This window comes from Saimiri boliviensis, chromosome 1, assembly GCF_048565385.1.
Source record: "Saimiri boliviensis isolate mSaiBol1 chromosome 1, mSaiBol1.pri, whole genome shotgun sequence".
NCBI lineage: Eukaryota > Metazoa > Chordata > Mammalia > Primates > Cebidae > Saimiri > Saimiri boliviensis.
Window position 1 is genome coordinate 6,759,743 of NC_133449.1, and position 13,302 is coordinate 6,773,044.

The 13,302-nt window shown below is 48.7% G+C and overlaps 1 protein-coding gene across 6 annotated transcripts in view; it reads left to right on the plus strand.

Moving 5' to 3' along the window:
- Positions 1-12,780, plus strand: part of RNF144A (ring finger protein 144A) — a 127,502-nt gene extending 114,722 nt beyond the window's left edge. For all 6 annotated transcript variants that reach the window (XM_074393618.1, XM_074393627.1, XM_039480627.2 and 3 more), the window contains one exon: positions 8,220-12,780. In XM_074393618.1, the coding sequence (XP_074249719.1) occupies positions 8,220-8,351 (132 nt within the window). In that variant the 3' untranslated portion in view covers positions 8,352-12,780. The remainder of the gene's footprint in view (positions 1-8,219) is intronic.
- The last annotated feature ends 522 nt before the right edge of the window (positions 12,781-13,302 follow it).

Here is a 13,302-nt window from a genome sequence, read left to right on the forward strand (position 1 = left end):
CCGACCACGTGGCAAAGCGTGTGGGCGTCCACAGCCAGGGATAAGACACGCCTCCAGTCAGGAGCAGATGCTGTGCATTCTTGGCCTCCCTGGCCGCAGGTCTGTGCTGCAACTGTCAGCTCCACCTGGCAGCACAGAAGCAGCCGCCAGGACGTCAGCCAGTTACCTTGGCCGTGTTCCAGTGAAACTGTTTACACAGGCAGGTGGGAGAAGTGGCCGGTGATGGTTGTGTAACCCTGTGAACGCACTGGAAACCGCCGAATGGGTGTACTTTAAATTTCTGAATTGCATGGTACTAGAATTATATCCCAATAAAGCTGTGTGGATAAACAACACAAAACAGAGATGAAGCCAGGTTTTGCCCAAGGGCCGTGGCGTGCCGCCCTCTGCTCTAGACAGTTGGTCCGAGCTCCTTTGACTGTTCTCTCTGCACGTGGCCTTGCATGGCTAGAATCCACACCCCTTCCAGATCTGCTCTGGCTGCTGTGACAAAGCACTACAGGCCGGGAGACTCAGAATGGCAGAGACATATTGGCTCAGTCCTGGAGGTCAGGATTCTGAAATCAAGGTGTCAGCAGGGCCCCAGCCTGCCCTGAAATCTGCAGGAGAGTCCCCCCTGCCCTTGTCCAGCTTCTAGGGTTTGCCGGCTACCCACGGCATTCCTGGGCACATAGATGCATCACTGCAGTCTTCCATCATCCTCCGGCCACCTCTTCCCTGTGCTGCTTCACCCCGTCCTCTGCCAGTGTCCGGATCCCCCCTTTCTATCAGGACGTCAGCCATATGGGATTAAAGCCCACCCTAGTCACATCATGTTAACTTCATTGATCTGTAGAGATGCTGTTTCCAAAGAAGGTCACATTCTGAGATACTAGAGGGCTAGAACTTCACATATTGTTTTTTTGGGGGGGACACGATTCAACTCATAGCAACACCTATGGCCCCCTCTCCACACAGCATAGAAACCGCCCGGCTGCATTCCTCTTTTGCGCTTAATTTTCCCCGGGGCTGTAGGTAGGGGGATGACTGGGCGCTGATTTGGGGGACCCGGCATTTGCACAGCCACTGTGTGAGTGGACGTGGTGTATGCACTTTGGTAGAAACTGAGTCACAGCTTGGTGGGAACCTGGACCATTGCCCAGCTCTGGCAGTTTACCTGTAGAGAAGGTGAGTACCGGGTGGGAGCGAGTTCGTTCCCCCAGGACTCTGGCTGGCTGTTGCTGAGTGCTGAGCCTCCCACATGCTCAGGCTTACCATCCTCACATGTTTTGCTCTGGAATCTGCGGTAGGAACAGGACTCAGCCCAGCCAGCCCACGTGCAGCCCACGTGGTGTCGGCTGGGGCAGCTCCAAGCCCAGGGAGGAGCCCCTGCAGGCTCTCGCCCCATGCAGCTGGTGCTTGATCTGGCTACTGGCTGGGGCCTCAGGTGGGGCTGGCAGTCAGATGCCTTGATGCCATTGTGCCCTGGAGGTGCCAAAGGCCCAGTGCTCTGGGAACCTGGGCCAGCCTCAGTGTGGGACTTGGTGGCTGTGTCTTCCCTGCTCCTCCAGGCTCACTTTGGACTTCTGTGGGCTGCTGTGCCCGTGCTCTCCCAGCCTCTCCACTTTGCCCCAGCTGTTGCTGCCGCCTTGGTCTTTATCACTCTCTTTCTCTACTTGACCTGTTCTTGCCCAGCTCTGCTTGTCTATATTCTAACCCGCTCTGTGGCCCAGTCCAGGCGCGTCCTCCTCCGTAAGGTCTCTGGTGCATGTTTGTCATCCAAGAAGAGCCTTCCCTCCCACATGGCCCCGTGCTCATCTGCGTCTTATCTCTTAGGATACAGAAAAGTGCTCTTGAGAGCGGGGACCTGATTTGCTCATTTTTGTAACCTCTTTGGTGCTGGTCCTGTGCCTGGGACAAAATGATCTTTGGAAGCAGTGCATGGGCGAAATCGTGAATGACCCATCTGGGTGTTGAGTCACGGCTCTCTCCACAGGGCCGACGGTCCTCATGCCTTCAGCAGCTCTCTACACTTGGGGAACTTCACGGGGCAGGGCAGGGAATGAAGGGTTCCTGTGCCCCCGTCCCAGGAGCTGTGAGAGCTGCTTTATTTTCCAGTTCTGCTGCTAGTGAGAAGGTGGGAGTAGATGACTTGGAGCTTGTTTGTCCCCATTCAAAGACAAGAAGAACATTTTTTTTTTCTTCTAGGGAGGGACAGGAGTAACACCACCTCTCTAATGACACCTGAGAGTTCGTCCTTTCTTTGAAGGCAGAGGTTGCAATGATCCCAGATTGGGCCACTGCACTCCAGCCTGGGCGACAGAGCGAGACTCTGTCTCAAAAAAAAAAAAAAAAAAAAGCAAAGTTCCAGTTCCCACAAAAGTGCAGTGTGACCTGGAGTGATAGTGTTTTGGGAAGCAGGGCAGCCAGGAGTGTCAAGGTGCAGCAGGCGACGGCTGGTGGCTGCTGAGTGGACGCCCACCTCCTTAGGAGCCCTGGCTTCACTCAGACTCATCTCTGTCTGCCTTTTGGAAACCAGTCCATGTAAAGAGATCGCTTCTGTCATCTCCTGCCTGGTTTTCGGGCTTCCCCCGGGCTGCTGCGGCACTGAGCGTGCTCCCAAGTGCAGTGCTGTGAAGGAAACCCAGCAGCCGCAGAGGCCTTTGGAGCACATGCACCTGCCAGGCTGTGGGGAGCTCGTAGATCACAAGGCAGGGTGAGGCATTAGAAGCAAAGAATTATTTCTTGTTGATAATTCAGCAAGTTGGAATGTTCAAGAAAAATAGTTTGAAATGAGTGGCACCTAAATCAGACTATAAAGGTCCTAAATATTGGATGTTGCAGAAAATGCTTTGAAGGAGAGGACAGTGTGAGCCGAGGCGCAGAATGGGACCCTGGGGGGCCTCCGGGAGTGCAGCTGATGGAAAGCTGGGGGCAGAGTAGTGATTGGACATGGAGATGGTGGAGTATCATGCTGTAGACTTCAGTCTGTATAGCACTAGGGAGCCACAGAAGGTTTTATAGCAGCAGAATAGAATGCGCCGATGGGGCATGGCCTGAAGACTTCTCCTCCTGAGACTCCTGGTCCCCCACATTTGGCCTTCCTTTATTTTAACTTCATCTGCGTCTCTCAGCAAAGCAGAATCTGCCAGCCCTGTGGCCTTAGAACAGCCCCACTCAGGATGGCCTGCTGCTCTGCCCTCTCCACTCCTGTGTCTCTCTCCTGCTCTGTCTTCTTCCTTCTCCATCAATCTGTATCCTTCCTGTCCATTTTTAAGGCTCTGCTCCAGCTCCTGCTCCTCCAGTTACCTGACTGTAACCAGCCCAGGCTGCAGCACGTGCTGAGCAGTGGCTTTGGAATCTTACTTGACTGCAGCCCACAAGGAGATATGTTCCAGGCGCTTAGAGCCCCGTGCACACCCACGTCGACATAACTTACCCACTCTGGGCGCCTGCATTTTCTGTTCTGCTCTGTTTACTAAAGCCCTCATCTTGACCCACAAAATTGCTTTATCATCCTACAAATGGGTCAGCTGGGCCACCCTCTGGCACAGACGCTGCCGGGGCTTAGAACTTCTTGCCTGAGTCTGGTTTCGTAGGCTCCCTGGGGAAGCATTTCTCTCTCACGCAAGGAACCTGCTCAACTCAAGCCTCATCAGCACTCAGAACATGCCCTGAATTCAGTGTCCTGTGATTTCCAGCGTTCAGTGTCATTATGAAAGGTTCCATCTCCCAGGTTCTTCCTGCCTTTAGAGGTGAAGCTCAGTAAGATTATTCTAAGAGATCTGGGGGAATTCCAGCGTGTCTCCTTGAGATGACAGGCTGGTTTCATTATGTTCATGGGAGCAGAGGTTTTATATGCCACGAGCATCTTTACTCAGTGCCCCTGTCAAATTGACCTTTCTAACAAGATAGCAGTGCTGTGAAGGAAGAAGTGTCTTTGTTACATAAAGTTTTTGTACAGTTTGTATCCCAAGTGATACATTTTTATTCAGTATAGCAGAGTCTCCTATGGAAGCAAATGGCAGTGAGAACCAGCAGAGTGGCCGTGAAGGCAGGACCACAGGGTGGACAGATGTCTCATGGAGACTGACTGCACGGTCACTGGAGTGAGCATGGGCGCTGGAGCCACACCTGTGTGTGCCCCGTCCATCACTGGAGTGAGCGTGGGCACTGGAGCCACGCCTGTGTGTGCCCCGTCCATCGCTGGAGTGAGCGTGGGCACTGGAGCCACGCCTGTGTGTGCCCCGTCCATCGCTGGAGTGAGCGTGGGCACTGGAGCCATGCCTGTGTGTGCCCCGTCCATCGCTGGAGTGAGCATGGGCACTGGAGCCACGCCTGTGTGTGCCCCGTCCATCGCTGGAGTGAGCGTGAGCACTGGAGCCACGCCTGTGTGTGCCCCGTCCATCGCTGGAGTGAACGTGAGCACTGGAGCCATGCCTGTGTGTGCCCTGTCCATCGCTGGAGTGAGCGTGGACGCTGTGAGCCACACCTGTTTGTGCCCCGTCCATTGCTGGAGTGAGCGTGGGCGCTATGAGCCATGCCTGTGCCCTGTCCATCGCTGGAGTGACCGTGGGCACTGGAACCACACCTGTGCCCTGTCCATCCACCCTCTTGTGCATTCGCTGTACACACGATGGCATAAAGTAGTTGTGGCCTTTTTCCGGTGCTATCCCAGAAATCATCCATCATGTGGAGAAGCATTTCATTTTCACTGGAGTAACCCTCCTTCCTCAGGACCCCAGCATCTGACAAGGGAGATCTTATCCAGCACCAGCTCTTCCTTCTCTTCTGAAATGTGAAAAGAAACTTTACCCCAGTTCAGCTCTGATCAAGAGCTCATTTTTAGCTAAAGGATGTCATTAACTAACACCAGCTAATTACTGATTCTCTGTATTCACATTCGCGAAGGAGTGCACGGTGACAGTTTCTGAGACTGAGCTGAAGGGCCAGGCGTTCCTTCCAGAAATGCTTATGTCCTGGAAGCCACATGCAGTCACTGTTCTAAGGGTATTTCTCACAGAGATCAGTGAAATATGCACCATATAGCTCTTGTATTTACACCAGGATGCTCAGCTCTTGTCTGTTTTAAACAAATATTGGACCTCGGTATAGATTTTTTGGGGGATAGGGGTAGAGATTTTGCATCTGTGAAATGAGAAAATGGATTATAATCCAGGGATCAAATATGAGACCACGATTCTGCACCTCTGTGCCACCTTCAGATACCTAGTATCAGTGAATCAGTAGTGTCCATTCACCTTACCATAGCTCAGATTTTGGCTTCGTTTTCCCAAGCCCTTCAATGTGGTTTACAGAAGAATTCTCGGGGGGAAACCATTCAGAACATTACCAGTTTCTTTTCCTGGCTCATCCCATGAACCTGGGTCAGACATTTATTATGAGAAGTGCCAAGCTGTGCATGGAAACATACAATGGTCTGCAGAAAGGGTGTTCTGGCTTTAAGTAGCATACATTTAAGAAACCTCATGGGAAGGGCTAACTATTCCTTTAAATCTCGGGGTTTGCCAGTGCAAACAAAGCTGTGCTGTACAGATTCTCAGGAGCCTGAAACCGTTTACCCGTCCCTCTGCCTTCTGTGATCAAGTATCTGACACACATCTACAGCACATACTGAGCGATTCTTTCTGTTTTGTGATATTATTTGCTTTCTGTCTCATTGTTCACTGCTGGCTGCGTAACTGTGGCACCACCTGTATCTGCCTGTCACCAATTGGCAATAGGTTGGGTAACCCAACTTTTCAAACAGCAGGCAACTTTAGAGACGAGGTGTGCTGAGTGAAAGGTGAAGATGGTGTGTGACTGGCCAAGAATGTGGTGATTTGGTCAAAGACTTTGGCATCACTTTGACTGCAAAGAAAGTGTGGTTCCTTGAAGACAGACCGTTGTGCGCCAGGTAGTTGAGGTTGCTCAAGAGCGCCCTTGAAATAAAGAAGCGCTGACTGCATATTTTATGCATTCTGCGTATCAGCGTGCACATGATTTCAATAAAGCATGACCCAAATTCACACTGGATAATGCCACCGCTGATAAGATGTTCAGACAAATGAACATAGCCAACTGGGCAGCAAGTATGGATTCCCAGCATTAACCGAATCTAATGTATAAATGCAACATGACATAATTTATTAAATGCAAAATGTATGCACGTCTGTGTGTGTGTGCGTTGGTGTGGGCTTTCAGGAGAAATCTAAGTCAAGGTATACTTTCTTCCACACATCTGGGATGCCTTAAGTAGGGGTATCACATTTGAGAGCTGGTAATGGCCCATAGAGATCTTTTACTTCGTTTGTTTATTTTATCCATAAGAAAACAGAGCCAGGGAGAAGTGAAGCCTGGGTGGGAATGGGGAGCTCCTGCCGGTGCTTGCATTTACTGGCCTCTCTGAACGCTAGGTGGCGGTCTAGCCCCGTCTTCCGTCAGTTCTGCAGGCTGCTATGCCAACCTCAAGGCTGGCTGGAAGGCCGGCTCTTGTGCCCCTTTGACCGGCCATGCCACCTGACTCAGATGATGGCGTGTCTGCATTTGAGGCTTATTTCTTTTGGCCTTTGCTCAAAACTAGGGATAAACATGTTTTAAAACAATAATCAAAATACACAACAGTCAGTATTGGGCTTTAAGCTCCAGGAAGGACAGGGGGCCAGGTCATTCTCTGATGCACCATGCCTGTGGCTTTTCTGTTTTCTCGTTGGAAATGTCCTATTCCAGTATTTCTTCTGTAGTAACAACCTGCTTGTCTCCATGATCTCAGCCACGGCCATTGGAAACCCTCCTTTCCCCTAGCAAATGTAGGTGTCTCTCTCTCTGGAGGGGTGGTGTTCACCCCTGGAACCTGATGGCAGTTTCTGTAGAATGTCTTGTTATCAGTTTATTAGATCTTGGTCTTTTTATGCCAGAAAGAGTCTTCCTTGAGGGCCGAGACATGTGCACCTCTCTATCTGCAGCATCAAGGGCAGTATCTGGGTCAGGGTCGTAGCTGAGAGGAAACTGGTTAGTTAATTGGATATATAGATGTATGGATGTTTGGGTGCTTAGATGGAAAAGGGTGGAGAAAGGGAAGAAAGGGAAAGGAAGAATGAGGGGAAAGTGAAGGGAAGGATTTATAGTGAGTGGATAGATATATGGTGGGTAGATGAGTAGATGGGTGGGTACATGGGTTGGTGGGTAAATGAATGGAAGGGCATAGACTGGTGAATTGGTAAGAAGATGTATGTGGTTTAGATGGATAGATGGGTGTGGATGGATGGTTGGACGAGTAGATGAATAAATAGATGGGTGGGTGAGTGGGTAGATGGATGGATGAATGGGTGGATAGATGGATGATTGTTCATAGATGAATGGGTAGATGATGGCTAGATGGGTAGATGGATGGATGGCCAGATGGATGGGTAGGTGGATGGCTAGATGGATGGATGGGTGGGTGGGTGGATGGATGGATGGATGGATGGATGGATGGATGGATGATGGTTATTGGATGAATGGGTAGATGATGGCTGGATGGGTGGATGGATGGATGGCTGGCTGGCTGGATGGATGGATGGATGGGTGGGTGGATGGCTGGATGGATGGATGGATGGGTGGGTGGATGGATGAATGGATGGATGGATGATTGTTAATAGATGAATGGGTAGATGATGGCTAGATGGGTAGATGGATTGATGGCCAGATGGATGGGTAGGTGGATGGCTAGATGGATGGATGGGTGGGTGGGTGGGTGGGTGGATATATGGATGGATGGCTAGATGGATGATGGTTAATAAATGAATGGGTAGATGATGGCTGGATGGGTGGGTGGATGGATGGATGGATGGATGGATGGGTGGGTGGGTGGATGGATGGATGGGTGGGTGGGTGGATGGATGGATGGATGGATGGAGGATGGTTAATGGAGGAATGGGTAGATGATGGCTGGATGGGTGGATGGATGGATGGATGGGTGGGTGGGTCGGTGGGTGGGTGGATGGGTGGATGGATGGATGGATGGCTAGATGGATGATGGTTAATAGATGAATGGGTAGATTATGGCTGGATGACTGGATGGGTGGGTAGGTGGGTGGGTGGATGGATGGATGGATGGATGATCGTTAATGGAGGAATGGGTAGATGATGGCTGGATGGGTGGATGGATGGATGGGTAGGTGGTTGTATAGTTTATACTTTAGCTCTGGAACCTATAGACCAGCCCTTCTTACCTCTACCCCTTTGTTTCTTTCTTCCAGGTCGTGGGCATTTTTGCTGGCTTTGGGCTTCTGCTCTTGGTGGCCTCACCTTTCCTACTCCTGGCCACTCCCTTTGTACTTTGCTGCAAGTGCAAGTGCAGTAAAGGTGACGATGACCCGTTGCCCACCTAGAGGCAGCACGATGCCGGAACAAATCCCTGCCTCCGGGAAGTGCGGCTCTCCCCCACCCCTCCCCGCCATCCCCCTCTCACTAAACATCTTTCTTGCCTTATGTGCCCCATTGAGCTTCACAGTGTCAGGCTGGACGCCGTGATTTCAGGGACCGATGTCACAACGTTCGCTGAGGCCCCAGATGTGGTCACCTAGGTGTGGGGAGGGCGAGGCAGGTGTGGGTAGGGCACATCCCCACAGATCATCCTCTGCAGATGACAGGGAGGTGCTGTGAGAAGCGCACCAGGCAGCCTTCTCTCTGTGGTAGACTAGGCATGTCTGGGGGTGGCCTAAGAGACTTTCTCTTACAAAACATTCTTCGTCTCCTCCTTGGCTTCAAGATGGCACCATGTTGTCGGAGAAGTCTTTTAAGGATTGCGACTCTCTTCAGACAGAATCTGATTATTCCAGCTTGAGAAAAGCACTCTGTTTATGACAACTGTTTTTATTACTAATGGCATTTAGTAAAATCCTTTTTAGAAGGCATTTTTTTTTCCCAACTGAGTAGTGAAAATCAACAAGGTGCGTATAAACCATCCTATGCCTTTCTTGAAATGTGCATTTTGAGAAGTTATAGTTAAACGACTTTTCAGGAGATTTAGAAAGCCTTATGCACTCTTTGTGTTTTTCTTGAAACTTGCTGTAATAACTTTTTGGACGCTGTAAGCTATGTACTGTTATAAACGTGGTTCCTATATTGTTGCATTTCCTTGAAAATATTGACATGTTTAAAGGAACATCTCATCTCCATTAGATTTGCCTTTTGTTGTTTTCAGCTCTTGGGTCTCATCCCTTCTCAGCGAGGTAGAAGCAAATGTTTTTTATTGTTTTCAAGCCAACTGCTTTGCTCAGAGACGGCTCTCCTCTGAATTGCCACGGTCTGGCCTCTGGCCTCCGTCTTCAGGTAGACAGTGAGAACAACGCAGCGTCACTGATACGGAGACGCAAGGCCTCCTGGCAGAGGCTGGAGGACTCTGGGCATTAGGGAGGAGCCGACCAGATTTCCACATTTTTAAAATGCTTTAGCCATTTTGAGAAATCGTATGTCTTACACAGTTCCAAGTCCTGTTGCTAACCATTTTGCTCCTGCTGGGGGAAAACCCTCCCATTTCACTTAGTTTTAACGTGAGGATTTTACCACTTGATCTTTTCCAGGGCTGTGAGTGTCCATTTCCACGGCAGCAGGGTGCAGGGATGAGTAAGGAGACATACACATTACTCCACCAGTGGACTCTGAAAAGTGGAGAAAGTGTATTCTTTAAAGAGAATCTACTTCTAAAAGCCGCAGGTGCTTTTAAAAAGCAAACTGCATTGAACTTAAAGCTTCTGAAAAGAACAGGCAACTATTGTAGATGTATTACAGTGGGATTTAAAAAATCTTATTAAACATTCTGTAAAGAAGTAAAACAAAAACAAAATCCTTTTTTCTCAGTTATTTGCTCATGACAAGCACATTTTTAAAATGTCGCTTTGTGTGTTTGACTTCTGCATTTGAGTATCAGTCTCAGGTCCTAGTTTACTTTCCCTGGTTAGAAATTTATTTCTTATTTCCCAACATTGAATTCATAGAGGAGACAGCAGCACCTCACTCTTCACCTCTAGTGTTGATTTTCCTTATGAAACTGAAGCCATTTAGAAAATTCCTCTGTGTCAAAATTACATTCAAAAAGCTCCCCTTGTAATTGCACTGTATGAATTTAGTGACTAAGAACATGCCTGTGACTCCCTTTCTGGATGAAGCCTGGGCTGCGGCTGCCCATGGTCTGTGGTGCCGTGATGGTATCTAGGGGTAGAAGAGCGTTTCTGGAGATGGGTGGCAACTCCTTCAGGGGTTGTTGGCTGGGCTTGAACCCTCAGCCTGCGATATGTGGATGCAGCTCTCCAGCTCTGCCCTTTAAAGTGCCCAGCACACATGGCAGGCCTGCGGCCCTCTGTCTAGTGGTCCCCAGGACAGGCCTCCACCCTATGCTCATCCTTCCTGCCTGAAATTCCTGCTGCCCATCGCACGAGCCCGCACAGCAGCACCCCCGTCCTCAGGATGAGAGTCAGAGCCTTTGGAAGGGTTGCATCCTAAGGCTAGCGCTCACATCACCTTATTTCTAGAGGGACAAGCTGTTCACTGAGGAGTCTCGGGCCCAGTCATGCACATCTGTAGCCCCAGCCGTCCTTGTGCCTTCGCCTCTGATGTGTTTCACAAGCACGTAGTTCAACCCAAATAGGGACCACAGAGATTCTGGGGCCAGCCAGGGGCAGTCAAATTAGCACCTACTGGCTCTGACTTTTTGTATGATGCATGCCTCCATTTGCTCATTTTGATCTGGTTATAAAATCAAAATTGTCCACTTCCTTTATAAATGCCAGCAATGCTCTCTGAGGTATATAAACTCGCATTTCCTTCTGTTTTAGTAAGGAATGCCATCCTCTTATGGGAATACACTATCAACCCTGCTTGATATAAAATGTAAATAGCACACTGGAAGATGGCTCTCAGCTTGGACTTTGGTCTTGCCGTTACTCCCCAGTAAAACTTGGGGAGTTCCACATTCAGTGGATGGATCTATTCCCATTAAGTAGCATAATTTGTCTCAATTGAAAAGTGACATTCACTTTTACAGATGGTGTTCATTCCGAAGCCCCGGCAGCACATGGCATGTGTTCCTTAAGAGGTCTTTAAATTGGGGAGTAAGGGGTGAGGGCCCTTAGACAGCCACGGCTGCTGTACTGCTGTCCAGGTGGGGTGGCCAGTGAGCACTGGCCATAGCCCAGTGGACCTGTGGCTTATCTGAGGGCTTCGGTATACCTGACCACATTTGGAGGATTTGCTGGACATGCCTGACCTCTTAGTCTGGCTCTGCTGTGTAGTCCATAGCTCAGCCAGATGAGCTGTGCACCCTCACAGGAAGCCAGTGCCTTGCAGAGATGCAGTCACCACAGATGTTCACGTAGTAAAGACTGACTTAGGATCTGAGCATAAAAAAAGCCTTGCATTGCATGAATAACTGTCCAAATTAGTTCTTCCTCCTCAACTCACACGAGTAGCTGTGGACAGAGGAAAGGAACCAGCATCTGCCACCTCTGGCATTTTCTTCCTTTTGAGGTGGAGTTTGGCTGTTGGCGCCAGGCTGGAGTACCATGGCACCATCTCGGCTCACTGCAACCTCTGCCTCCCAGGTTCAAGTGATTTTTCTGCCTCAGCCTCCCAAGTAGCTGGGATGACAGGTGGCAGCCACCATGCCCAGCTAATTTTTGTGTTTTCAGTAGAGATGGGATTTCACCATGTTGACCAGGCTGGTCGCAAACTCCTGACCTCAGGTGACCCGCCCACTTCATCAACCCAAAGTGCTGGAATTACAGGCATGAGCCACCACACCTGGCCTATTTTCTTAAAGGGGAACAAATGATCTTGACAACATATTATTCCATAAAACCAGTTTAGGGCGCAGGCCATTTCCTGATTAGAACACAGGGCCCGTGGGAGGGACTATCAGAGTTGCAAAAATTACTTCAAGATTAGCTTATTGTTTTCATTTCTATTGCAAAAGTTAGAAGTCATTTTGCAAATTTAGAAAACTTTTTCTTGGTAGTCTTTAAAAATTAGGGGATTGAAAGGATCCAGGAGGGGCTTTGTGAGTGTGTCTCAGATTCTCATTTCTTAGTGAGCACACCTGTGTATATATATAAATCACAATGAGATCATCAAGGGAAAACATTTTGCATGTGTAAAGCTTCATGAAGTTCTCTTTAAAAAATACCAAAGCTTGTTTATTTCTGATAATTAACCTAAGCCCGTATGAAAATAAACACAATGAAGGGATTATGACTGGTCTTACCAAAAACACCAAATGGAACAAAGGGGCCTGCATTCAAATCTATTTGCTAATGCTTCACAACTAGGAGAGCATGCTGTCTTGACGTTGAAAAACCCAGGGTCTCCACCCTCCCTTTGATCTGTGCAATTCTGTCTTCCACAATTCCAGGAGCCTTCAGTGAGGGGTGGCTATGTGCCCCATGCCTGCCCTTTCTTTCCTTCTTCGCTGACTTTACTATGGGTGTATTTTAATCTTGTATAAAAATATGCATGAATGAGTCATGCACATGTATACGTTATGTATTTGACAAGTGGTGGTAAAACAAAATCAAAACAGATTTGATTTGTGTTTTTGAAATGTCAGTACATTTTGTGCCACTAACACTGTGATGTATAAAAGAGCTGTTTGAATGCCTTTTAATGTTGTGTTTTGTACTCTGGAATCATATGGAAAAAGTTTGATTTGTAATTTCAATACATATTTTAAATGTATTGTGTCTTATGTAGTTTGTCCCCCGCTTCAGCAGGGATTCCTTTTTAAAGATATTTTGTCTGGAATACAGGTGACTTTTGTAAACCCTGCGTGGCTCCGTCTTTTGTAGATGCTTGTTTAACTATTGGCCTGAAGATGGGAAATGTTCTATCTTCCATCTTCAATATTTAATCTATTGAAGATTGAAAATATTCAGTATGGGAACTGGGGGTGGAGGGAGGAAGGGAGAGGCAGGGGAGGGATCTTATATCACTGGGAAAACAGCTCTGGTATTCTGAGATTTTCTGTTTTAGGAATGTTCTCGACTCTTGAATGCCAAAATTTTTTGGTTCAGTGAGTGAAATCAACACGTCCAGCCATTCCTGGCTCCCTCGTGTGGTGTCAAGCCAGTACTGCAGCATCAGGAAGCCGTTCATCCCCTCTCAGGGCGCCCTGCCTCCATCCACAAAGATGCCTTACAGACCTGTCACGTTCTATGGGATGCATCATGAAAATCAGCAGGCATCTTTTTTCTGCCGGGGGGAAAAAGTGGAATAAATATGGATCCTTTTCACTTCATAGGAGAAATAATAATGAGCTGAAGATGTGGTGGTTCACCTTGATTTTCATTC